Genomic DNA, 24,866 nt, shown 5'->3' with positions numbered 1-24,866 from the left:
CTAGGCATGCAGCTCTGAGAGAGGGCCCGGGCCAGGCAGTGTTGTGGGGGCAGCCCACTTGGGACTGGAACCTGGAGAAGGGCGTCCAAGGCAGCGGGTGTGTGTCGGGGTGGGTGGGTTGGTGGAGATTCTCAGGGTGTGCAGGCCCTCACCTCGCTCGCTTGTGCGGGGCCACGTGCAGGAGGGGCGCGTGGGGTCACGGGCGCGCAGCCGCGGTGGGTGACTGCACCCATCCCGGAGTACTGAGCGTGTATCTGTGGGCGCTTTTGGGTGAGTGGAGGGCCCCGTGCCGCCCCGTTTCCCTCGAGTCTGTGTGCGCGCGGCCTGGGCCCCAGCGCCCCAGTGAGCGGTGCCTGCGCCCGGGAAAGCGCGCGCGCGCGCCCGTGCGGTGTGTGTGTGTGTGTATGTGTGTGTGACAGTGTGTGTCAGGTGACTTGGGTCACGCAGTCTCTCTCTCCCTCCTCGGGGGAGGAACTGCCGCGCTCCGGCTGACTCCTCCGCCGGCAGGCGGGGCGGGGCGGGGCAGGGGGCTCCGGGCGCGCTGGGAACTGCGGGACCCGGACCTGGACGCCGACCGCCGCGGGGGACGCGCGGTCCCCGCCTCTGCCCGCGAACCTCCAGACAAAACCCTAATTCAGAAATAGGTTGTGAGCCGCAGGCCAGAAGGTTTGGCCCTCCCACTAGGGACCCCTGCCGCCCCCGGGACGGACGACCGAGGGCGCGATGAGCCAGGTGCTGGGGAAGCCGCAGCCGGAGGACGAGGACGACGACGAGGAGGATGAACTGGTGGGGTTAGCGGACTACGGGGACGGGCCCGACTCCTCGGACGCCGAGCGGGACAGCGGGGCGGAGGAGGGAGGTGAGCGCCGGGTTCCCTGCTCGGCCCCCCGCCCCCAGCGTCCTCAGCCCGCACCCCAGCCAGGCCAGGCGCGCGGGCCGCGACTTGGAGGGAATCCAGGAGAGCCGAGTTACGGGGTAGGGGTGGGGAGGGGCGTCAGAGGAGCCACAGCGAGCTGCAAAATGGGGGAGCCCGAGTGCAGGCAGCGGAGGGGGGCCGAGATCGGTGGAGAGGGCTGAGAGGTAGCGTCTGGGGAGAAGGAACGCGCGCTCTCTGGCAGTTCCAGGACCAGTACCTACTCTCCCTCACTCCAAGCTCACTGCAGGGGCTGGGGACAGGAGGGGACCCCCGCGGCGCGCCCTGGGACTTATCCCTGAACGCTGCTGTCGAAGCTGCGGTCAGATGTTGTGGCTAAAAAAGGCAGCCGGCGGCAGCGTGACTGGCAGGGTCGTCGGCAGCTGCGGGTGTCAGTCTTGCCCTGTGTCGCCGCGGGAGGGGTCCTGGGGCCGCCCAGATCTTCCGCGCGCAGGCACCCGTGGAGCGGCGGGGAGATGCGCCCAGGTGATAAGGGAGTCGCCAATTGGCAGCGGGTTTCCGGAGATCCAGGCAAATACGGTTGTTAGGACACCTAATCTCTGCTCAGTGTCACCACCTGGGCATGGCAGTGCCTGCCCTTAGTGAGCGCGGGGCGGGGGAATACATGGCCACTCAGAAGCAAACTCTGTTTCCTGTTCAACAAGCGGGATTTAGCAATTGTTGAGCCTGTGGGGGCTTCCTGCATTTAACTCTTAAGGCCTAAGGAAGTTGAGAGCTTTTTAGGATTCCAGAAAGTTGATCTTTTTTGCTTCCCTCCAAAGCGAGGAAAAAGTTCCTTATTGTAAGGTCATTTGGAAAGGTCAGTGGAATAATGCTGGTAAAACATAATATCTAGGCGAAGCTGTCTGCATCCTAAAGGTGGAACTAACTTTTGAACTGTTGACTTTGAAGAAATTGTGTAAGGGATTAAAAGTACTTTCGTGACTGTTGATTTTGAAGAACTTTTATTGAAAATTCCTTGAACTTAGTCTCCATACAAAGCGGTTCTCCGGGGGGTTAGTTTTCATTATTTTACATATAGGAGGTGCTACTTTGAATTAATCAGAAAGGGAGGAAAGTTAACTAAACCTTGAGCCTGATAGATGAGAAAGGAGCTTTCCCAGTCACCCTTTCTGGCAGTGTCCGTCCCCAGAGAGGATTTGTGCTAATTCCCCATTTGCTTAAACTCGTGTAGGCACCTGTGCGCCTCTCTCTTCTGCACTCCCCTTAATTGGTCCCACAGTGGAGCACGTGGCCACATTTTTGTAGATAAAGGCTTTCAATCCTTTTGTCGGAGTCTCTGGGGCTACCTTTGGTAATTAAATTGTTCAGTCACCTCATTATTATTCAAATTGCATTTGTTAGCTCCTCCTAGATTCTTAGGAGGCTCCTGAGAGATTCAGAATTAGGAAATATTTGCAAGGTATTTGAAGTGGTAGACACACAATAGGGTGTATTTGTGATGCTTAAAAAAAAAAAAAAAGAAAGAAAGAAATAGGCTATATATAGGAAGGAAAACCTTGTAATTTGATATTGGCCTGGGGGCCAGAGACTGGGTTCTAGGGAAAGCCTGGGACCTGTTTATTTATTCTGCAGTTCTTCAAGGGAAGCACTTTAAAATTTTGATTTGGGGACTCTGAAGTGAAATTAACACTTTGGCTTTGGTGGTGGTGGGGATTTCCTGAACAAAGGGCTTCTCCAGAGCCTGGTGTTACATGCTCCCTGCTGCTCCTAACCAGAGGCAGACCTGCCTGTAACTGATGCTTTTGATTACTTCAGTAATAAAATCCTCCCTCCTGAGTTCTTGGGATCAAACTGGAATCTGGCTGTAAAAGCACTGAGTGTATTTGTCTGGTAGGAGGAACATACATGACTGAAGCCTGGTCTGGGCTTTCTCCACCTGGGCCTGTTGTGGATGTGGTCTGTTCTCAGAAGATTTCCTCCATTATTTTGGGCCCCTGTTCTTTCCACATGTCCCTTGGCTTGGGCCTGAATGCAGAATCTCTGTCAGAGCATTTGCTTTCTAGAGTGGCAGATAGGCCCCTCAGTCAGCAGTTCTAGCAAGGACTGTCCCTGACGACTGTCATGCCAGCTAATAATGGTCCTGGGGAGTCGGGATGGGGGGCAGGGTGGAGGCTGGGAGTTGTGACTTAAGTTCCTGTGGCCTTCAGTTCCTGAGACATCAAGGTGCCAACAAATGGTTATTCTGATTTCTAATGGGCCCTGGGCACATGTTGCATTATAACCATGGGCAAAGCGTTTCTCTCTAAATTCCTCCCTGTTCACCTAATGGATTTGGTTTAGTGTCTGAGCTTAGTGGAGACCTGAGGCTTTTTCCATGAGGTTCAGAAATCTATCCCTTGCCGGTGAGATGCAGGCCTGACCAGCATTGCTGTGCAAAAGAATGTGATTGAAGGTAGATAGTATGATTTTATTTCCTGTAGTCTTACAAGGAACCTCTGATCTTATTTTTAAACCTAGTACCTTGTAAGTTAGACCACATTTTGCTACGTTTGAAAACTGTAGTGCAGTTAAGTTGAGACTTAAATTGCACTTCTCTGGCGTGCACTTCAAATTTTGTTCATGAATAGCAAGAGTGTTTTCCAGTGCTTTAGTTCTGTTAAGGACAGATTTGGGCACCTCTCAAACCCCATTCTGGGTCATTAATCATTGATGAGTCTCACCTTCAACTCTTAGGCTCCAGATAAAACTCCAGAGAGAGGAGGCAGTAATTAAGTCATTAAAAAAACAATTGTACCAAAAATAACAATTATTTTTAGGCACCTGGACTTTGTCTTTAGTAAATTATAGTGCTTTAAAACCTATAATAACAAAGAAAGTAATTAAAAAATCATATTTAGGGAGTTCCCCAGCGGCTCAGTGGGTTAACGATTCAGCATTATCGCTGTTGTGGCTCTGGTTACTTCTGTGGCTCGGGTTCAGTCCCTGGCCCGGGAACTTCTTCATGCCACGGGCGTGGCCAAAAAAAGATTATATTTAATCAGAAAGTGAAATTATTTTTTCCCAAAGTCTCTTTCTTTTCTTTATTTTTTTGTTTCTTTGTCCCTCTCTCAGGGCATATGGAGGTTCCCAGGCTAGGGGTTCAATCAGAACTGTAGCCACTGGCCTATGCCACAGCCACAGCAAAGTGGGATCCTTAACCCACTGATTGAGGCCAGGGATCGAACCTGCATCCTCATGGATACTAGTCAGGTTTATTACCACCGAGCCACGGTGGGAACTCCCCTTTCAATTTTTAAGGGAAATTTGACTAAGATGTGTACCCATAGTCCAGCTAAGTGAGATTTTGTTTCCATAGCAACCTGTGCACTCTCAGGGTCTGAGAAAGTGACAGTTTAGGTGGTTACTGGAGGCACAAAAAATTCTTAAAGTTGTTTTTAAAATTATTAGTAAATTTATCTTATTGTTTCTTGAGAGAATTGTTCTGATACTGAAACTATGGCTCAGATATGCCGGGGGACTTTTCTGGAGCTGGAACTGAGCAAGGTTTAGGAGAGGGTCAAGTTCATGGAAATCTAAGTCCCTTCTCTTGTAACTCTGCCTTGTCCAAAAAGAGTTGTGTTGACCTTCTAGCCCTGGAAATTTAGAGATATGTAAGTGCTGGAATAGATGGAAACACAGAATAGTTAAAAATGTTTTGAACAAGATCACACCTTAGGCCCAGAGCTTATTCAGATACAGTTAGCATATTTTTATAAACATGTTCTAGTGATTCTTTTTTTTTTCCTTCTTTTTTTTTCTTTTTAGGGCCACACCATGGCATATGGAAGGGCCCAGGCTAGGGGTCAAATCAGAGCTGCAGCTGCCAGCCTACTCTACAGCCACAGCAACGCATGAGTCGAGTCTGTGACTTATACCGCAGCTCAGGACAATGCTGGATCTTTAATCCACTGAATGAGGCCAGGGATGGAATCCAGCTTCTCATGGATACTAGTCAGGTTCATTACTGCTGAGCCACATGGGAACTCCTCAGTGATTCTTGGTATCAGAATATTGGTTTTCTAGTTTTAACAGAAATCTCTCGGAGTTCCCTGATGGCACAGTGGATTAAGGATCCGGCATTGTCACTGCTGTGGCACAGGTTCATTCCCTACCCTGGGAACTTCTGCATGCCCTAGGTGCAGCCAAAAAAACAAAAGAAATCTCTCAGTCAACTGTATTTCAATATAAATCAATCAGTCTCTCCCATTTTAATGTTAGAACAGACATGGGGCACTCTAACAGGAAAGAGGCAGAAACACCAAGTTTTAGAGTTTTGGGTAAGGGGTATGGCTCTGAAGATTGTCTTTTTCAGTGCCTGGGTGCCCGTGTTCCAGAGTTCATGCTTTATTTGTTCCCCCTACCACCCTAATTCCCATAGTTGGTGACACAATTTCACTTCCACCACAGTCACTTCTGTCTCTATCATTTTTCTTACTTCTTCTCTACCTCTTTTATTCTTGTATTCCTTACCTTTCTTTTTTGCCCAAAGGCGATATTTTAATCCTCTCTTAAAGAGGGCTCTAAAGCACTCTTTTTTACATTTTTTTATTTTATGATTTTTATTTTCTCCATTGTAGTTGATTCACAGTGTTCTGTCAATTTCTAATGTACAGCAAAGTGATCCAGTCATACATATATATATATACACATATATATATTCTTTTTCTCACATTATCCTCCATCATGTTCCATCACAAGTGACTGGATATGGTTCCCTATGCTATACAGCAGGATCTCATTGCTTATCCACTCCAAATGTGATAGTTTACATCTCTAAAGCACTCTTGTGACAGTGGCTTTTCCTGGTTCTGCTGTGACACACAAGACAGATGCATTTTTCACTCGTGGCCTAAAAGGCCCAGGGAGCTGGTGGACTTTCTCCTCTTGAAGACCTCTGGGGAATATTCCAGCTCTGTTTCTCAGTGTGTAAAATAGGACTATGCAAAACCAACCTTGATCACTCAGAGTGATTGATTGGCAACAGGAAAAAAGCTTACAAAAACACTTTTCCCTTCTTGCAGAAGCGTTGGTAAGTCAGAATACATTAGAAGTGTTATTGGGAGTTCCCGTCGTGGCGCAGTGGTTAACGAATCCGACTAGGAACCATGAGGTTGCGGGTTCGGTCCCTGCCCTTGCTCAGTGGGTTAATGATCCGGCGTTGCCATGAGCTTGAGCTGTGGTGTAGGTTGCAGACGCGGCTCGGATCCAGCGTTGCTGTGGCTCTGGCGTAGGCCGGTGGCTACAGCTCCGATTCAACCCCTAGCCTGGGAACCTCCATATACCGAGGGAGCGGCCCAAGAAATAGCAACAACAACAAAAAGACAAAAGACAAAAAAAAAAAAAAAAAAAAAGAACCGTAAGCCTTTGCGGACCCCTCAGAATACTAATAGCAAAGACATTCTCACTTTTTCTTAAGGCTGAGTGAGCCTCTCACTGTGGTCACATTCCACAAAGCACTCTCTCGTTACCTAGGCTTGGGCTGGGAAAAGAAAAAGAAAAAAGGAAGATTTTGTGTGTGTGTGTGTGTGTGTGTGTGTGTGTGTGTGTGCACGGCTGCGCGCACCCACTGACAGACCCCAGTAGGTGAGGAAATAAAGGCTCACTGGTTCTGGGTCATGTACGGGCGTTTACGTGGCCGAGCTGGGCTTTAACCCCAGGCTGGCACTAACTCAGTACTTTTCAACTATTCCATTTGCTATCACACTATCCTAATCCTTTTGTTAAATCTTTCTTATTTTCTGGTTTTGGGTCTGTTCAAAGGTGTCACCTCTTGGAGAACTTTCCTTAATTATAAGCGCTCCCTGTTGTCTGATACATCAGAATTTACGAAGTGCATTTCATACAGATCTCCTCCTCCCCCAGGAAACCAGGGCCAACCGTGTCAGAACTCTGCAAAGAGGTGCACACTGTCTTTCAATTCCAGTTTTCCTGATTTCTGGTTCCTTCATTGTTGTGAACAGTCCCACCCACAGGTCAGTTGCATGGGGCCCCCAGACAGTCCTGTCCCCAAGGCCCTGATCTGTCTTTCTCCTTCCCTTATGTATTTTTGAAGGCTGTTAGTTGGGACAGGGCTCTGCCAATTCTGGATTAAGACATTAGTCTGCAGTGTCAAAAGCTCCTAAGGGCCCAGTGTGATGACCCCTCTCCATAATGCTGCTCCTGGGGTGACTGAGTTTCCCTGGGATCTCCGGCAGTCTAGTTACAAAGCTGCACTATTTGGGAAATTTAGGTAATAACAGGACCCAGTGGAAGACAGTGCCCCTGACTGTAGTGGATAAACTTGACCTGGGCATAAAGCTCATCCTCTTGATACCTGTGTGCTGGTCTGGGCCAAAGTCAGATGTGGACTTTCTTTTTAAAGCTTTAATTAGTTCAGCTTCACGTTCTGTTCAATCACTTTCATTTAATGGTCCCAACCAGCACACATCTATAGAGTGTTTATCATGGTAAACACTGGGTCCTCCCTCAGTTTTCACACCTGTGAAGGATAAACGTTAAGGATTTGGGGATTAGAGGTGATGTTGTGGGCAATGTGGGAGGTCAGTAAATGGGAACTGCAGGTGGTAAGAGTTTGGAGCGGGTTGGTTTGAGCTGTTTCATGGTGGCCAAGGCTAAAACCTCTCCAGTGTGTCCTCACTCACTCTCAGCCAACAAGATCAAGGGGGTAACAGCCCCACAAGTCATGGAGCACGTCAGCAACCTGCATTGCCAGGTTCAAGCCCACCCGCAGCTTCAGAATTCTGTTGCCTTCTGCGGCCCTGGATCTATTCTTTATCTGAGCCACAGGCAGACAGGCACTCCAGACTCAACAACTTCAAGTCCCTGTTCTGCCTCTTTGCTTTTGCGAGCTCGGCGAACCGGCCGTTGTTCACTTGGTCTTCCAAGTCGAGAATTTAAAGCTTCTTTCTCCCTTGTCCTCCGTGTTCAGAGGATCATCAAGTACTACTGAGTTGATTTGAGTTTCTCATGAATCCATTCCTTCTGCCCATTTCTGCATGCTTCTCATTTGTGTTTCTAGAACAGCTTCCTAATTATTGTCAGGGTGGAAAAACTCTTAGGCTCTGAGTTGGAGCCCTGCATATTAAACTGACATGAACAAGAGAAAAATAGGTTTAATTAAGTGGCAATGCCTGAGAGTTGATTTGTCTCAAGGAGGCAGTTAGAATTTGGGGCTTATATACCATTTTAATAGAGGATGAGGAGGGGCAGAGGGGCACCTCTGGGAGAAAAAAATGACTTCAAAGGGGATGGGGGAAAGGGCATTGTGGAAAAACAAATCGCTGGACTGACCAATGGGCTCATAAGAGAATAGGTGGGAGATAAGAGTTTGGTGACAATGTCTTTTGCTGTGGGGCTGACTTCTCTCATTCTCCAAGAAGAGAAGATTTGAGTTGCTCCTGGAGAGATTTTTTTTTTTTTTTTTTTTTTTTTTTTTTTTTTTTTTTTTTTGACTGAGGCATGAGAAAGGAATTTCCTGGGCCAGGGAGCAAACCCAAGCCACAGCAGTGACAGCACCAGATCCTTAACCTGCTGGATCATCAGGAAACTCCTGGGGAGGAGATTTTTGACAGTTGAGTTTTTGGGGAGGCTTCGCTTTAGGCAAATAAGGGATTTCAGGAACTCCAGCGCCTTTAGCTCAAAACAATTTTTATACTCTGGTGGCTTATTCTAGACCCCTTCACTGTCCCCACACTGATGCCCTCTGGGGAGTCTCTTTCTGGAGTGAGCTTCCTAAAGTGTAAATCTGATCATGTTAGTCTCCCTTTAAAATCCTCATGACTCTCGGAGTAAAATCCAGATTTGCCAGCATCTTATTCATCAACTAGCCTGTTACCTCTCCATCAACTAGTTTATTCAATGATATTTTGGGGGCTCACATCACATGCTACAGTGTACTTGCATGTATATATGTGAGACAGACAATAAACAAATAGACAACATGGCAAACATAAAATGAAAAGAATGGCTTTGTACAGTGATGTACTGTGAAGAAGACACAGGGAGGTTAGGGAGTGATGGGGCCTGATTGAGGTGAGAGGAGATAAAATTGCCACTGGGCTGAGTGGGAAGAAGAGCCTGGGGTGCCTGGGGAAAGCCGGCCAGGCAGAGGAGGGAGTGAGTCTAGACCCGAAGGTGAGGAAGCAGAGGGTCAGTGTGCTTGCAGGGTAAGGAACTGGTAGGGAAGATGAAACAGGCATGGAATGAGAGGGTAGCCCACTGAGGGCCTTTTGGGGGAAGAAGGCAGTTGGATTTCATTCTTAATGCTGCGGGCAGCCCCTGGACTGTGTACAGGCTTTTCTTGTTGTTAAACTACATTCCCAAATCTCTTCCTGGAATGACCTTTCCCTCATTCATCTCTTTCATGCTTCCTCCTTTAAGACTCAGATGTTCAGAGTTCCCATCGTGGCTCAGCGGTAACGAACTCAACTGGTATCCGTGAGGATGCGGGTTTGATCCCTGGCCTTGATCAGTGGGTTAAGGATCTGGTGTTGCTGTGGTGGAGGTTGCAGATGCAGCTTGGATCCTGAGTTGCTGTGGCTATGGTGTAGCCAGCAGCTGTAGCTCCGATTTGATCCCCTAGCCTGGGAACTTCCATACGCCAAGGGTGTGGCTTCAAACACACACACACACACACACACACACACACACTCAGATGTTATTTCTCCAGGGACACTTCTCGCTTGAACCCATGATACCTAGACAGCAGTACATTGGAGTTGTCAGTTTTTCTTGTCTATTTTCCTCTCTAATCACTAAGGAATGAATCTTTCCTTTGTGTCTGCAGCCCCTAGCTGAGCCCTGTCAAACAGAACACTTGGCCGACTGGCAGACATTCAGGGTGAAACGGGAACAAACTGCCCTCTTGTAGATTTCACCTCATTCCAGCAACTTCCTCCAAACCCTGCCAGAACTTTTAAAGAGTCCTTTCTGGGGTCCCATCTCTAGTCCCACAGTCTTGTGTAGTTCCTTTCTGATTTCCCTTTTTTAAAAAATAAAGTACCAGCCCTTTTGTTGCCCTTTTCAAAGCAGTGCTTCTCCTTCATCCTCTTTCTTTCACTTTTTTCGGGTTCTTATCAAACTTGAGCAGGTGGATGATGCCCAGGGAAGTGTGATGGGGTGGGGGACCCTCTGCAGGAGGCCAGCTTCCTTTCTTGATGGAAGCTCCCTGCTTCCCCTCCCAGAGTGTAACGAGATCCTCTAGGGTTTCAGAAGCAGGGATATTTGAGAGAAAGTGGGAGAGGATTAGAGGGAAGTTTTTGTCAGCGGGCTTTTCCTTCCTTCCTTCTTTCTTTCTTTTTTTTTTTATAATGATTTTTATTTTTTTCCATTATAGCTGCTTTACAGTGTTCTGTCAATTTTCTACTGTATCTTTCTTGCTTGCTTACTTTCTTGCTTTTTTAGGGCCACAGCTGTGGCATATGGAATTTCCCAGACTAGGAGCTGAATTGGAGCTGCGGCTTGGATTGCAACGCCAGATCCTTAACCCACTGAGTGAGGCCAGGGATAGAACCTGCATCCTCATGGATACTAGTTGGGTTCGTAACCTGCTGAGCCACCATAGGGACTCCCTCAGCGGGATTTTCTGTTGTAAGAAACCTCCCCTAATCAATGGCAGTGGCCTACAAATTTTTTTGACTGTGAGTCCCCAATAAAAAATATACTTATGGAGTTCCCACAGTGACACAGATCTGGTGCTGTCTCTTCCGGGGGCGAGGGTTCCATCCGTGGCCCAGCGCAGTGGGTTAAGGACCCAGCATTGCCACAGCTGTAGTGGAGATCCCACCTGTGGCTTGGGTTGATTCCTGGCCCAGGAACTTCCATATGTCTTGGGGGCAGCCAAAAAAAAGTTATATTGTGCACCAGAACCCATCTATGTATAAGTCAGTTTAAAAGTTTCATAGCATGATTTACTCTTAGCATACACCACTCACTCTGATATTTTCTAGTCCCTTCTTTTGTCTTTGGTGCCATTTAGTGCCAGCTCATGGGTAGCTAAGGCCCTAGGTGAGGGCTCTAGCACATACTAGCCTTGTGACCTTGGGCAATTCCTTCCCCCATATTCTTTGAGTGTACAACAGACTTGTACCTCCTCATTGGTGGGTAAAGTTTGTAGAAATGTCTAGTGAGTCCCTGGCACACAGTGTGTTTCTTCCCATGCCAGCTAAATCTGATCAAATGTACCTGCAAGGGTGTAAGGGGTCTCTACAGAGTTGATGGGACTCTTGCTGATCCAACCCACCATTTCGCAGCTGTTTACGCTTGGTGGCTCATGCTTGAATTTGGCAGGGAGCAGGAAACACTTCCAGCTGTATGTATACGTTATAGCTGTGGGTGTTCTTCGCTTCCCAGCCACCCTGTGTGTGTAACACGCATATATACTCCCTCCCCTTTTCCCAGTATCTCATCCCCTCCCCACTCTCCCAGGAGGAGGAGATCCAACCTCCAGGGCAACGGCATCATGCCACATAGAGATTTGCAGACCCTGCTGGAGAGAAGTTAAAATCTGCATCCACATCTAGTATGAATTCGGAAGAAATAAAGACATTTATAAGCACTTACGTAGTTTTGCTTTTATTTCTGTTGCCTTGGGAGACTGACCTGAGAAAACATTTGTAAGGTCGATGTCAGAGAAGGTTTTGCCTATGTTCTCTTCTAGAAGTTGGATGGTGTCTGATGTTAAGTCTTTAAGCCATTTTGAATTTATTTTTGTGCATGGTGTGAGGGTGTGTTCCAGTTTCATTGATTTACATGTGGCTGTCCAGGTTTCCCGGCACCACATGCTGAAAAGACTAGTTTTGGGTTTTGTACTTAATGTGGAGTTTTGCTTTCATTGACTGGAAGCAGTGTTACACTCAGAATACATGGGCTTTGGATGGGCCTACCCTCAGTTTGAAAGTCAGTTGACCTTCCTGAGCCTGAGTTTCTTCACCTATGAAATGAGGCAGATAATATCTACTCCGGAAGGGGTGTGGATGGGATGAGGTGTGTAGGGTGCTTGGCACATAGAAGACACCTTCCTGTGTGGCTGCTTTGAGTTTTCATTGCATGCATGTTTTCCTGACCCATGCCAGGAGTTGCTACATTTGGGCTTCCCTCTCTTGGAGAGCCTCCTCCCCTCCACCCACCTCAACCCCATCCAAATACTGCACTGTTTCAAATCTACATTTAAAGCAGCAATCCACAGAGTTCCCATGGTGGCGCAGTGGTTAACGAATCCATCTGGGAACCATGAGGTTGCGGGTTCGGTCCCTGGCCTTGCTCAGTAGGTTGGGGATCCTGCATTGCTGTGACTCTGGTGTAGGCTGGTGGCTACAGCTCTGATTGGACCCCTAGCCTGGGAACCTCCATATGCCGCGGGTGCAGCTCAAGAAAAGGCAAAAAGACCAAAAAAAAAAAAAAAAAAAAAAAGCAGCAATCCACTGGCTTCCTCCCCACAGCCCACAGGCATTTCTCCCCTGCTGTGCAGGGACCTAACACGTGCTGTTTGGGAGGTTATTACTGAGCAACTATAGTTCTTTAGTTTTCCATTCTTGCCCTTGAGATTACGTTTTCAAAAACAACTGTATTGAGGTGTAATTGACATAGTTTAAATTATACCTATTTGATAAATTTTGACATGTGCATTCAGCTGTGAAACCATCACCGCAATCAAGCTGAACCTCTCCATCATCTCCAAAAATTTTCTTACACCTCACCTCTTAGTAGTTCCTCCCTCTGACCCTTCTGTACTACTTTTTCCATGTCCCAGGCAACCACTGGTCTGCTATTTGTCACTGTAGATTAGTTTGTAGTTTTTATTTAAATTTTTTTCAACTTTTGAAAAGAAGTATTGTTGATGTACAATGTTGTGTCAATTTCTGCTGTACAGCAAAGTGACCCAATCATGTATATATGCATACACACACACATTTTTCTCATGTTATTTTCCTCATGTTCTATTGCAAGAGATTGGATGTAGTTCCCTGTGCCACTGTAGTAGGACCTCATTGTTTATCCATTCTAAATGTAATCGTTTGAATCTACTAAACTCAAACTCCCTGTTCATGACACTCTTTCCCCCTCCCGCTTGGCAACCACAAGTCTGTTTTCTATGTCTGGCAGTCTGTTTCTGTTCTGTAGATAGGTTCATCTATTGCCATATTTTAGATTCCACATGTAAGTGATATACGGTGTTTTTTTTTTCTCTTTCTGACCCCACTTAGTATGCGGTCTCTAGTTGCCTCCATGTTGCTGCAAATGGCATTATTTCATCCTTTTTTATGGCTGAGTAGTATTCCATTGTGTATATATACCACATCTTCTTAATCCATTCATCTGTTGATGGAAGTTTTTAGTTTTTAGAGCTTTATGAAAATGAAATTGTAGAGTATGTCCTTTTTCAACTGGCTTCTTTCACTCAGTACATTAATTTTAGATTCATCCAAGTTATGTGTATCAGTCCTTTATTTTTTTCATTGGTGAGATGCACCACAATTTGTTTATCTATTTACCTGTCAGTGGTTTCCAGTTTTTGACTATTACAAATAAAATTGTTATGAGCCTTTGTGTACCAGTTTTGGTATACATATATGCTTTCATTTTGGGGGGTTAAGTACCTAGCAGTGGTATGGTTGGGACAATATAATGAATATCCCTTTAACTTCTTTTTTTTTTTTTTGGTCTTCTTGCCTTTTCTAGGGCTGCTCCCACAGCATATGGAGGTTCCCAGGCTAGGGGTCAAATCGGAGCTGTAGCCACCAGCTTATGCCACAGCCACAGCCACAGCAACTCGGGATCCTAGCCGCATCTGGGACCTACACCACAGCTCACGGAAACGCCAGATCCTTAACCCACTGAGCAAGGCCAGGGACCAAACCCGCAACCTCATGGTTCCTAGTCGGATTCATTAACCACTGTGCCATGATGGGAACTCTATCCCTTTAACTTAAGGAACCACTACCAGACAGTTTTCCAAAATGGTTTTACCACTTTACATTTACATAAGCCTGGTAAGAGAGTTCTAGTACCTCTTCATTAACACTTGTTACTGCCTCTCTTGTTAATTTTAGACATCTTAGTTGAGGATATAATATTTTCTCATTTTGGTTTTGATTTACATTTTCCTAATGATTATGATGTGCTGAGTATCTTTTCATGTGCTTATTTACCTTCCATCAATCATCTTGGACAAATTGTTCAAATCTTTGCTTAAAATTTGTTCAAATTATGGAGTTCCTACTGTGTTTCAGTGGGATTGGTGGTGTCTTGGGAGTGCTGGGATGCAGGTTTGGTTCCTAGCCCAGCACAGTAGGTTAAGGATCCAGGGTTGCCATAGCTGTGGCTTAGGTCGAAATTATAGCTTGGATCTGGTCCTTGGCCTGGGAACTCTATATACCATGGGTGGCCAATAAATAAATAAATACATAAGTAAATAAATCAAATAAAATTTGTTCAAAATAAAATTTTTTAAAAATTGGGTTTTGTTTTCTTCATAATGAGTTTTTAAATTTCTTTATATATTCTGGATACAAATCCTTTATTGGATATATGATATGCAAATATTTTCTCAGTCTGTGGCTTATTTATCTTTTTTTTTTTTTTTTTTGTCTTTTTGTCCTTTTAGGGCCATACCCACTGCATATGGAGGTTCCCAGGCTAGGGGTCTAATCGGAGCTGTTGCTGCTGGCCTACGCCACAGCCACAGCAACACCAGATCTGAGCCACGTCTGTGACCTACACCACAGCTCATGGCAATGCCAGATCCTTAACCCACTGAGCGAGGCCAAGGATTGAACCCGAAACCTCATGGTTCTTAGATTCATTTCCGCTGTGCCATGACGGGAACTCCCTTATCTTTTTTTATTATCATTATTTTAATGGTGTCATTTGAAGAGCAGAAGTTCATTTATTTTTTGTCCATGCCCATGTCCTATGGAAGTTCCTGGGCAAGGGATTGATCCTGACCCACAGCAGTGACATTGTCAGATCCTTAACCACTAGGCCACCAGGGAACTCCAGAAGTTTTTCTTTTAATAAAGTCCAACTTATCAATTTTGGGGGAAGAATGTTGTATCTAATAAATCTCTGCCTAACCTAATGTCATATTTTCCCCTAGAAGTTAAAGAGTTTCAGGCTTTGTATAGGACTATAATCTATTTTGAATTTTTTTTTTTTTTTTTTTTTTTTTTTGCATGGTGAGACTGGATTAAAATTGTTTTAGGGAGAGTTCCCCTTGTGGCTCAGCAGTAACAAACCTGACTGGTGTCTTTGAGGATGCGGGTTTGATCCCTGGCCTCACTTAGTGGGTTAAAGATCTGGCGTTGCCATGACTTGTGATATAGGTCACAGACTCTGCTCTGATCCCAAGTTGCTCTGGCTGTTGTGTAGGCTGGCAGCTGCAACTCTCATTCGACCCCTAGCCTGGGAACTTCCATATGCCGCAGGTGCAGCCCTAAAAAGCAAAAAAAAAAAAAAAAAAAAATTCTTTTGGGGTGGGGCATTTGGATGTCCAATTGTTGTAATACTATTTGGTGAAAATGCCTATCCATTCTCTTTGCATCTTTGTCAAAACTCAGTTGTCCGTGTATGTATAGGTTTATTTCGGGACTGCCTATTCTTTTCCAGTGGTCTATTTGCCTATCTTTGTGCCAATACCACATTGTCTAGACTGAATTTTAAAGGTTTCTCCAAGACAGAAACCATGTTTTACATATCTTTGTCCAACCGACATTTGCCAGTCATTTACTTTGAATATATTAACCAGTATATTTGTTATATTGGGGAAAAAAAACCAACAGAAACCTTAAGACAGTCATTTACAAAGAAAATGCAGGACTGTTGAATATTTTGAAATATTTATATTTAACACATAAAGGCAAAAAATATCAAAAAGTTTTCAGGGAGCTTGTGTATCTTTGAAATTTAACTTAAATTTAAACTTGAATTCAACTTTAATCTCTGAGCTTTGGAAATTAAAACATAAAACAGTGTGTCGTTTGTTGTCTCTTAATCCTCTCATTTCTGTCTTTCACGACTCCTATACATTAAATGTTTGTTTTTGTTCTTTTTCAAAAGGAATTTTAATTATATTGAATGTGAATGTATTTTCTTTTTAAAATTAAAACCCAGGAGTTCCCATTGTGGCTAAGTTGTTTCAGGACCCGACACTGTCTCTGTGAGGATGCAGGTTTGAACCCTGGCCTCGCTCAGTGGGATTCAGATCTGGCGTGGCTGCAAAGCTGTGGTGTAGGTCAGAGATGTGGTTCAGATCTGGTGTTGCTGTGGCATATTTGACCCCTGGCCTGGTAACTTCCATATACTGCAGGTGTGGCCATAAGAAGGAAAAAAAACTAAAACCCATATCCTTTTTTAATGATTCCCATAAATCCTTACCCCACCCCCTTTTTGCTGTTTGCTTTGCATCCTCCTGGACCCCTTTCTAATGCATTTTTGCACATATTTAATATTTTCTACTAGTTTGCAATTCTTACTCTTTTTTTTAATAATGATTTTTTTTCCAATTATAGCTGGTTTACAGTATTCTGTCAGTTTTCTACTGTATAGCAAGGTGACCCAATCACACTACATGTATACATTTTTTTTCTCACATTATCATGCTCCATCACAAGTGACTAGATATAGTTCCCAGTGCTACACAGCAGGATCTCCTTGCTTAACCATTCCAAAGGCAATAGTTTGCACCTATTAACCCCAAATTCCCAGTCCATCTCACTCCTTCCCCCTCCCCTTTGCAAAAAATATGGAATGCTTCATGGATTTGCATGTCATCCTTGCACAGGGGCCATGCTAATCTTCTCTCTGTTGTTCCAATTTTAGTATATGTGCTGCTGCAGCAAGCACCAGTTCTTATTCTTATAACTTGAAAATTTGACACAAAACTGTACTTTTCTTTCTTGCTTTTTTTGGGCCACACTTGCGGCATATGGAAGTTCCCAGGCTAGAGGTTGAATCTGAGCTGCAGCTGCCAGTCTGTGCCACAGCCACAGCAACGTAGAATCCAGGCCAAGTCTGTGACCTACACCACAGCTCACGGCAATGCCAGATCCTTAACCCACTGATCGAAGCCAGGGACTGAACCCCTGTCCTCATGGATACTAGTCTGGTTCGTTATCGCTAAGCTAAGCATAGGAACTCCGTAGATTGTACTTTTCTAACTAGAGCTTTAGCATTTCTTTATCTACTTTTTGGTAACCTCTCCTTCACTAATTGCTTATGTTTACATTGTCCGAAATTTTAGTTTCTGATTTTTTGGGGGGTGTGGGTACACTCACGGTATGTGAAAGTTCCTGGGCCAGGATTGGACCTGAGCCACAGCAGTGACAACACTGGATCCTTAACCTACTAGGCCACCAGGGATCTCTTCTAGTTTCTGATTTTTAAAAAATGAGTAGTTCCAGTTGTGGCTCAGTGGGTTAAGAATCCAACTAGTATTCATGAGGATGTGGGTTCAATCCCTGGCCTCACTTAGTGGGATAACAACCTGGAGTTGCCACAAGCTGCATTGTAAGCTGCAGAGGCAGCTCAGATCTGGCGTTGCTGTGGTGTAGGACAGCAGCTGCAGCTCTGATTTGACCTCTAGACTGGGAACTTCCATGTGCCGCAATTGTGGCCCTAAAAAAGAAAAAAAAATGTAATGAATACTTATTTTTTTGGCTGTGTCTGGAGGCATGCAGATGTTCCCAGGCCAAGAATTGAACCTATGCCACAATAATGACCTGAGCAACAGCAGTTGCAATGCTGGATCATTAACCTGCTAAGCCACCAGGGAAGTCCAACGAATATTTATTTTAAATTATTTGGTTTTGATAAAGTTTGTCTTCCATTGTTAATTGCCTTGCACATACCTATGCTCCTATAGTCTATACCTGGAAGATAGTCTAGTGCATGTGAAGGTTGGGTTTGGGTGGGTGAGCAGTGGTGCACAGAGATTATTTGCTGGGCTCTTCTCACTGCGATTCTCCAAATAATGACCCTGTTGGTTGTCTTCACGTCCGTTCCTGTTTGAGCTTCCCGTTCTACCAACAGAACCCTACGATTCATAGTCAGGGGCTGCAGGTTCTCCCTTCAGTCTGACCTTTGTGTTTCTTGGGGATTTCTCAGTAATTTGTTAATTAAGAGTTCTCTTTTTGGTTTCTAGCTCAGTATCTGTGTTTATTTGTTCATCTTTATATTTATTGTTCGTACCTTTTCTGTTATATTTAGGGCTTCAGTATGGAAAGGGAAGACCATGACCTGTTATTAGTCTGATATTTTTGAACCTGGAAGTCCTGTTTTCTTTCTCAGTTTGTGAACTGCTTTTGCTGAGATTGACTTGAATGACAATGCTGTGAGTGTAGCACTGATGAAGGAGAAAGCTGGTGATCTTTCGGATGGTTTACTTCCACATCACTGTGTCTCATATCATCAGCAATTTACTGAACTACGTTGAATGGGAGAAGTGTGGGTAGGATGGGGGTCAAGTGCTTATAGTGGAATAGTGTTTGTGCACATCTATACATACTTACTTTTTCTTTATTCACTTACTGTTTTACCTGAAGTTTATGTTTCCCTGGACCTTTTTCAAATTCAAACATTGAAATATTATATATAGTAAGTGAAATTTGCCAAGATAGCAAATAGCAACCTCTATTTTAGATCATTGTAGAGCTTTGGAAAAAATTGTTAATTACAATGGGGAGATAAAGTATTTCTTTCCAGTCTCTATGGGATTATGCTTAGATCAAGACCAGGGACTGAGAAAGATGTAAGGAGGTATAGCTCAGAAGGAAACAGGAAAGAAATTTAGAAAAATAATGTATGTATAGTTCTGTATGTGCCTATATTCTACCTTTTTTCTTAAAACGTTGGTTTCTTTTCTTGATCTTTCTCCAAGTTTCATACTAGGTCTTTTATTTTTCTTTACTTATTTTGGCAGTCATGAAGCCTTTTTTTTTTTTAAATTGAGATGTATTTCACATGCCATAGTATTTGCCTTTTAAAGTATACAGATCAGTGATTCTAGTATATTCTCAAAGGTATGCAGTCATCGTCATTATTTAATTCCAGAATATTTTTATCACCCCAAAGAAAACACACACCTGTTAACAGTCACTTCCCATTTTCCCCTCCCTCTAGCCCCTGGCAACCACTAGAGTTGTCTAGTTTCTATTTGTCCACCTCCTGTCTTTATGGATTTGTCTATTCTGGACATTTTATGTAAATGGAATCAAATAATATGTGACCTTTTGTGTCTGTCTTCTTTCTTTCTTTTTTTTTTTTTTTTTTTTTTTTGTCTTTTTGCCTTTACTTGAGCCTCTCCCTCGGCATATGGAGGTTCCCAGGCTAGGGGTCTAATTGGAGCTGTAGCCACCAGCCTATGCCAGAACCACAGCAACGTGGGATCTGAGCCGTGTCTGTGACCTACACCACAGCTCACGGTAACGCCAGATCCTTAACCCACTGAACAAGGCCAGGGATCGAACCTGCAACCTCATGGTTTTTAGATTCATTAACCACTGTGCCATATGGGAACTCCCTGTCTTCTTTCATTTAGCATAACTTTTTCGATGTTCATCTATGTTGTGCCATGAATCAGTAATTCCTTCCTTTTTAATTGTTGGATAATAGTCCATTATATGGATATACCTCATGTTGTTAATCCATCTGTTAGTTGATGGCTATTGGATTGTTCCTACTTTTTGGCTATCATGAATAATGCTGCTGTGAACATTTCATATGCAAGTTTTTACTTGGACATATGCTGTCATTTCTTTATTCCTAGGAATGGAATTTCTGGGTCATATGGTGCCTCAATGTTTAACCTTTCAAGGAACTGCCAAACTATATTCCAAAGCACACCATTTTATATTGTCACTAACAGTGTATGAGGGTTCCAAAGTCTCTACATCCTCACCAACACTCGTTATTGTCTGTTTTAGCCATCCTAGTGCGTATGAAGTGGCATCTCATAGTGGTTTTCATATACACTTCCTTAATAACTAGTGATATCAAGCATCTTCTCATACGTTTATCAGCCATTTGTGTGTCTGGAGAAATGTCTATTTAAATCTTTTGCCATTTTTAAAAACCGAGTTATCTTTTTCCTGTTGAATTATAAGAGTTCCTTGTATATTTTAATACTAGGCCCTTATCACATATGATTTGCAAATGTTTTCTTTTGTAGGTTGTCTTCACTTTTTTTTTTTCAGCCAAGCCCATGGCATATGGAAGTTCTGGGCCAGAGATCGAAGCTGAGGCACAGCAGTTACAATGCCAAATACTTGGCTGTTAGGCCACCATGGAACTCCCATGTCTCCACTTTTTTGATGATGTCTTTCAAAGTACCGAAGTCTAGTTTATTTTTTTCTGTGGTTTCTTGTGTTTTTGGTGTCATAGCTGAGAAATCATTGCCTAGTCCAAGGTCAAAAGATTTATACCTGTATTTCCTTCTAAGAGTTTTATTGTTTTGGCTCTTAAGTTTAGTTGTTTCATCCATTCTGAGTTAATTTTTGTATGTGGTGTGGGATAAGAGTTGAACGTCATTCTTTTGCTTGTGAATATCCAGTTTGTCCCAGTACCAGTTGCTGAATGAGTCTTATTTTTAATAATTATTTTAGGTCCTTATTGTCATTGAATTATCATAACAGCCCTATGAGATTTAACTGTCATTATCAACTCCATTTTATGGGTTTTGATAGTGAGTCTCAAAAGCTAAGCATCTTGTCAAGGTCTCATAGCTCAAACCTCATATCTTGCTGACTTCAGAGCCTAATATTTAACCACTAGGTGACATTTTCTTTGAATCTGTGAAATGTACACACTCTTGGTCAAGTAGCAACAATACTCAGAAATTAAGTGGTTTTCTAGGACCAAAGAACATTGTGGAACTAACACTATAAGGTTCAATAACAAAGAAAAGAGAGCCCTGCAGGGTTTTGAGCTTTTCTACCAATTCCTACTTTTATCCAGTAATACCTAATCCCTCTAGGACCCTTGGCAAGGGATTTTAAGACTGCTTTTTTTTTTTTTTTTAAACCAGGGACTAGAGTAATGCTGACTTTCAGAGCTTTCTGTGATGATAACAATGTGTATGTCAGCTCTGTCCAGTACATCAGCCCCTTACCAGTTGTGGCTATGAACACTAGAAGGAACTGACTTTTTTTTGATAGCAGTAAAACATACAAAACAGGAAATTTACAATTTTGGGGAGTTCCCTGATGGCCTAGTGCTTAGGACTTGGTGCTTTCACCACTGTGGCCTAGGTTCCATCCCTGGTCTGGGAACTGAGATCCCACATCAAGCTGCTGTACCAGGCAGGCAAAAGAAAAATAAATATATATATTTTTATTTATATATGTATATATTTAACCCTTTTAAGGATACTGTTCAGTGACAACAAATTCATTCACACTGTTGTGCAACCATCACCACCATCCATCTCCAGCACTTTTTCATCTTCCCCACCTGAAACTCTGTACCCATTAAACACTAACTCTCCCCGCCCCCCCTCCAGTCCCTGGAACCCTTCATTCTATTCTCTGTGCCTATGAATTTGACTACACTAGGAACCTCATATGAGGAGGAAATGAATTTTTGATTTTCATTAATCTGAGTTTACATAGATAATGTATGGCTAGCCGCTGTCTTGCTGGATAGTGCAGGCCATGCGCCAGGGTGGGCTGGGCAGAGGTGTGCCTTTCACAAGGTGTATCTGCTCTCTGGCACAGTCTGGGTCCACGGCGTCCGGTGTGTACTTATTTTCCAGGCCTTTGTGGTAGGTGAGAGCCCTGGCCGGGAGAGGGAGAGATGTCTCCTGAGATCCTTTGCCATTTTCTTGTGTTGAGTTGTAAGTGTTCTTCTCACATTCTGCATAGCAGACTCTTATCACATATATGATTTGCCAAGGTTTTCTCCCATTCTGTGGGTTGTCTTCGCTTTGTTGATGGTATCCTTTGAAGCACCAAATTTTAAAATTTTGATGAAATCCCAAATTGTTTCTTTGAGGTGTAACTCAAACAACCATCTCTTGGTGCAGAGGCTAAAGGGCCTTGATTTTGCTGGAACACTGAGTCTGGATCCTTCCCCCACCCCCATGGTGGGCTCCAGGAAACCTCTACTCTTCACCCCCAGAGTCCCTACTCTGGATAGGGAATTGGCCCAGTTTTCTGGCCCTCTAGGATGCTGTGAGATGGCATGAAGCAGTATTTTTCAGGGTTTGGCACCTACAAAAAGCTGGCCCCTCAACAATCTGGGCGAGGAATTAGCACCGTCCATGTCTGTCAACATAGCATTATGTGTGGATCATAAATCCCATCACAGGTGGAAGTGAAATTGGGCTCCTTAACCGACGTGACAGTGTCTCACCCTCCTTGTTCTGTGGCTTTTCCAGTTCTGGACTTCAGTGACCCCTTCAGCACAGAGGTGAAGCCCAGGATCCTGCTCATGGGGCTGAGGAGGAGCGGCAAGTCATCCATCCAGAAAGTCGTCTTTCATAAGATGTCTCCCAACGAAACCCTCTTCTTGGAGAGCACGAACAAGATCTGCCGGGAGGACGTTTCCAACAGCTCCTTTGTAAATTTTCAGATTTGGGACTTCCCAGGACAGATTGACTTTTTTGACCCTACCTTTGACTATGAGATGATCTTCCGGGGAACAGGAGCACTGATATTTGTCATAGACTCCCAGGTAAGGCTCAGTCTCCGGGCCCTGGCCGGGGGGTGGGGGTGGGGGCGGGGTGGAGACCTTGCAGCCCCGCCATAGCCCCCCCCCCAAAAAAAAACAAGCTCCACTGAGATCCTTTTGGTTTGTTTTTTACAGTCAGGAATAGGCCTTAAAACCAGCCTAGCATTTCTCCGTTGAGGCTCTCTGGCTTTGCAAAGGGGAAAAGACTCCCTTCATGCCCAACAAGCCATGTTAGGGGATTGTGTGGTCTCAGCAAACCATGAGGAAACATTCTAGATTGAGGGGACCACTGTACAGGCCAGTGACAGCAACCATGTGTCCTCACCTCGTCCCTACCCTGTATTCTTGGCAGACATCTAAAAAAGATCACAGATTCTCGGCAACAAAAATGCACATATATCTACATTTCAAAATGGTTTATTTCCTAGGAAGATAAAGTTGTAGGTATGAACATTTTTCTTCTGAATCAAACTGCTGTAACTATTACTAGTATATCATTGATTAAGATGGCATGACTATTGTGTATTTTACAGGTAACTACATATAAAAAGTAAAATTTGAGATAAATGTATATTTTTTTCCCACTTGATTCATGTATCTGTGCTTGAATAAGACAGAATTTTGCATCAATTCTATTTTTGCTTGTTGTTTATATAGCTCTAAGTACTGAGAAGCCTTGTTCACAGAAGTAGGTGGATATGGGGTGAGTTTAGCTACAGCATTCACTCAATTATCTACACTCCTTCCAAGTTAGAGCCCCTAAATTACTCAGTATTCTATCACAAAAAATTATTTTTAGTAGTTTATCAGTAGATATCCCGATTGTGTCCTCCTTTACCTTTGCTGAAAGAAAAGAATTAGGAGCCCCTTGACTGGCAAAGAGCCTTATTTACCAGGTGTTAGAATTGCCCACTTTGTCAGTAGTCAGACCAGCCTTCTGAATGGTCTCTTTGGTACCCTGTTTTTTTTGTTTTTGTTTTTGTTTTTTTGTCTTTTTGCCTTTTCTAGGGCCGCTTCTGTGGCACATGGAGGTTCCCAGGCTAGGGGTCTAATCGGAGCTGTAGCCGCCAGCCTACACCAGAGCCACAGCAACGCGGGATCCGAGCTGAGTCTGAGACCTACACCACAGCTCACGGCAACGCCGGATCCTTAACCCACTGAGCAAGGCCAGGGACCGACCCCACAACCTCATGGCTCCTAGTTGGATTTGTTAACCACTGCACCATGACATGAACTCCTACCCTGGGTTTTTTAATACCCTGTGCCTTTCTCCTTTGAAGTGGGAGCAGGGCTGGTGGTTTGAGGGGAGGAAGGGAAGGGAAGCAGCAGGACTGCAGGTGCATCTCTGGCAGGTCAGTCTTAGGACAAGGGCACAGGTATCAGGCATCAGGCCTGGACATTAACGCTTTTCAAACTCTCCATGTCCTGGCACTCTCAGAAAGTGTCCCTGGGAGTTCCTGTTGTGGCTCAGTGGTAACAAACCCAACTAGTATCCATGAGGATGTGGATTAGATCCCTGGTACTGCTCAGTAGGTTAGGGATCTGGCGTTGCCATGAGCTGTGGTGTAGGTTGCAGATGTGGCTTGGATCTGGCATTGCTGTGGCTGTGATGTAGCCTATGGCTACAGTTCCGATTTGACCTCTAGCCTGGGAACTTCCATATGTGCAGATATGGCCTTATAAAGAAAAAAAATTAAATTAAAAAAAAAAAGTGTTCCTGATGTGTGGCCCAGCTGGAAGGCCCTCCCAAGGGCTCTCTTTTGCAGCTGTGGGGGAAGGAAAAGCAACAATCCTACAGGAATGTGCTAAATCAACTTTAAGCTTGGTTCTTGAAGTTTCCCTGAAACTGTGGATCGACTGGCATTAGGAAAAGCTAGGAAGACTATTAGTAATAATGACTCTGAGCCCACGCTTAGAAAACCATTCTTGGAGAAGGTGACTCATGCCTGAGAGCATCATAAATTCATTCACGGAACAAGGTGCCTATTTAATATAATAATGAAAATTTTAGCTAAGCCTTTTAGTTCTGATTGACTGCCCTGTGAATTTGTTGTGGAGTTGTGGGAACGTAGCCATGTGGTTAGAAGGAATTCTTTCTTTTCTGGTGAGGGGAGGCTTTAAATGCCAATGCCTGATTCATAAGCAAACGTGCCTCTCCTCCTGTGGGCTCATCCAGAAACGCAGGCTTGCAGCAGCACCTGCGTCAGATCCAGGCCTTGCTGTGAGTTGCACTTTCCCGCCTGTCCCGCTTGTACTGACCTGTTTTCTGGCGCATCTGTGGCTTTGGCAG

General features: G+C 44.4%; 1 protein-coding gene across 2 annotated transcripts in view; it reads left to right on the top strand.

Moving 5' to 3' along the window:
* RRAGD (Ras-related GTP binding D) overlaps positions 447 to 24,866 on the top strand; it is a 50,012-nt gene continuing 25,592 nt past the window's right edge. The window contains 2 exon segments of one of the 2 annotated variants that reach the window (NM_001243623.1): positions 447 to 859; positions 22,284 to 22,579. In NM_001243623.1, the coding sequence (NP_001230552.1) occupies positions 724 to 859; positions 22,284 to 22,579 (432 nt within the window). In that variant the 5' untranslated portion in view covers positions 447 to 723. 2 annotated transcript variants of the gene reach the window in all.

The sequence above is a fragment of the Sus scrofa genome, chromosome 1 (assembly GCF_000003025.6).
Source record: "Sus scrofa isolate TJ Tabasco breed Duroc chromosome 1, Sscrofa11.1, whole genome shotgun sequence".
Classification (NCBI taxonomy): Eukaryota; Metazoa; Chordata; class Mammalia; order Artiodactyla; family Suidae; genus Sus; species Sus scrofa.
This window is presented reverse-complemented; position numbering and strand designations above follow the sequence as displayed.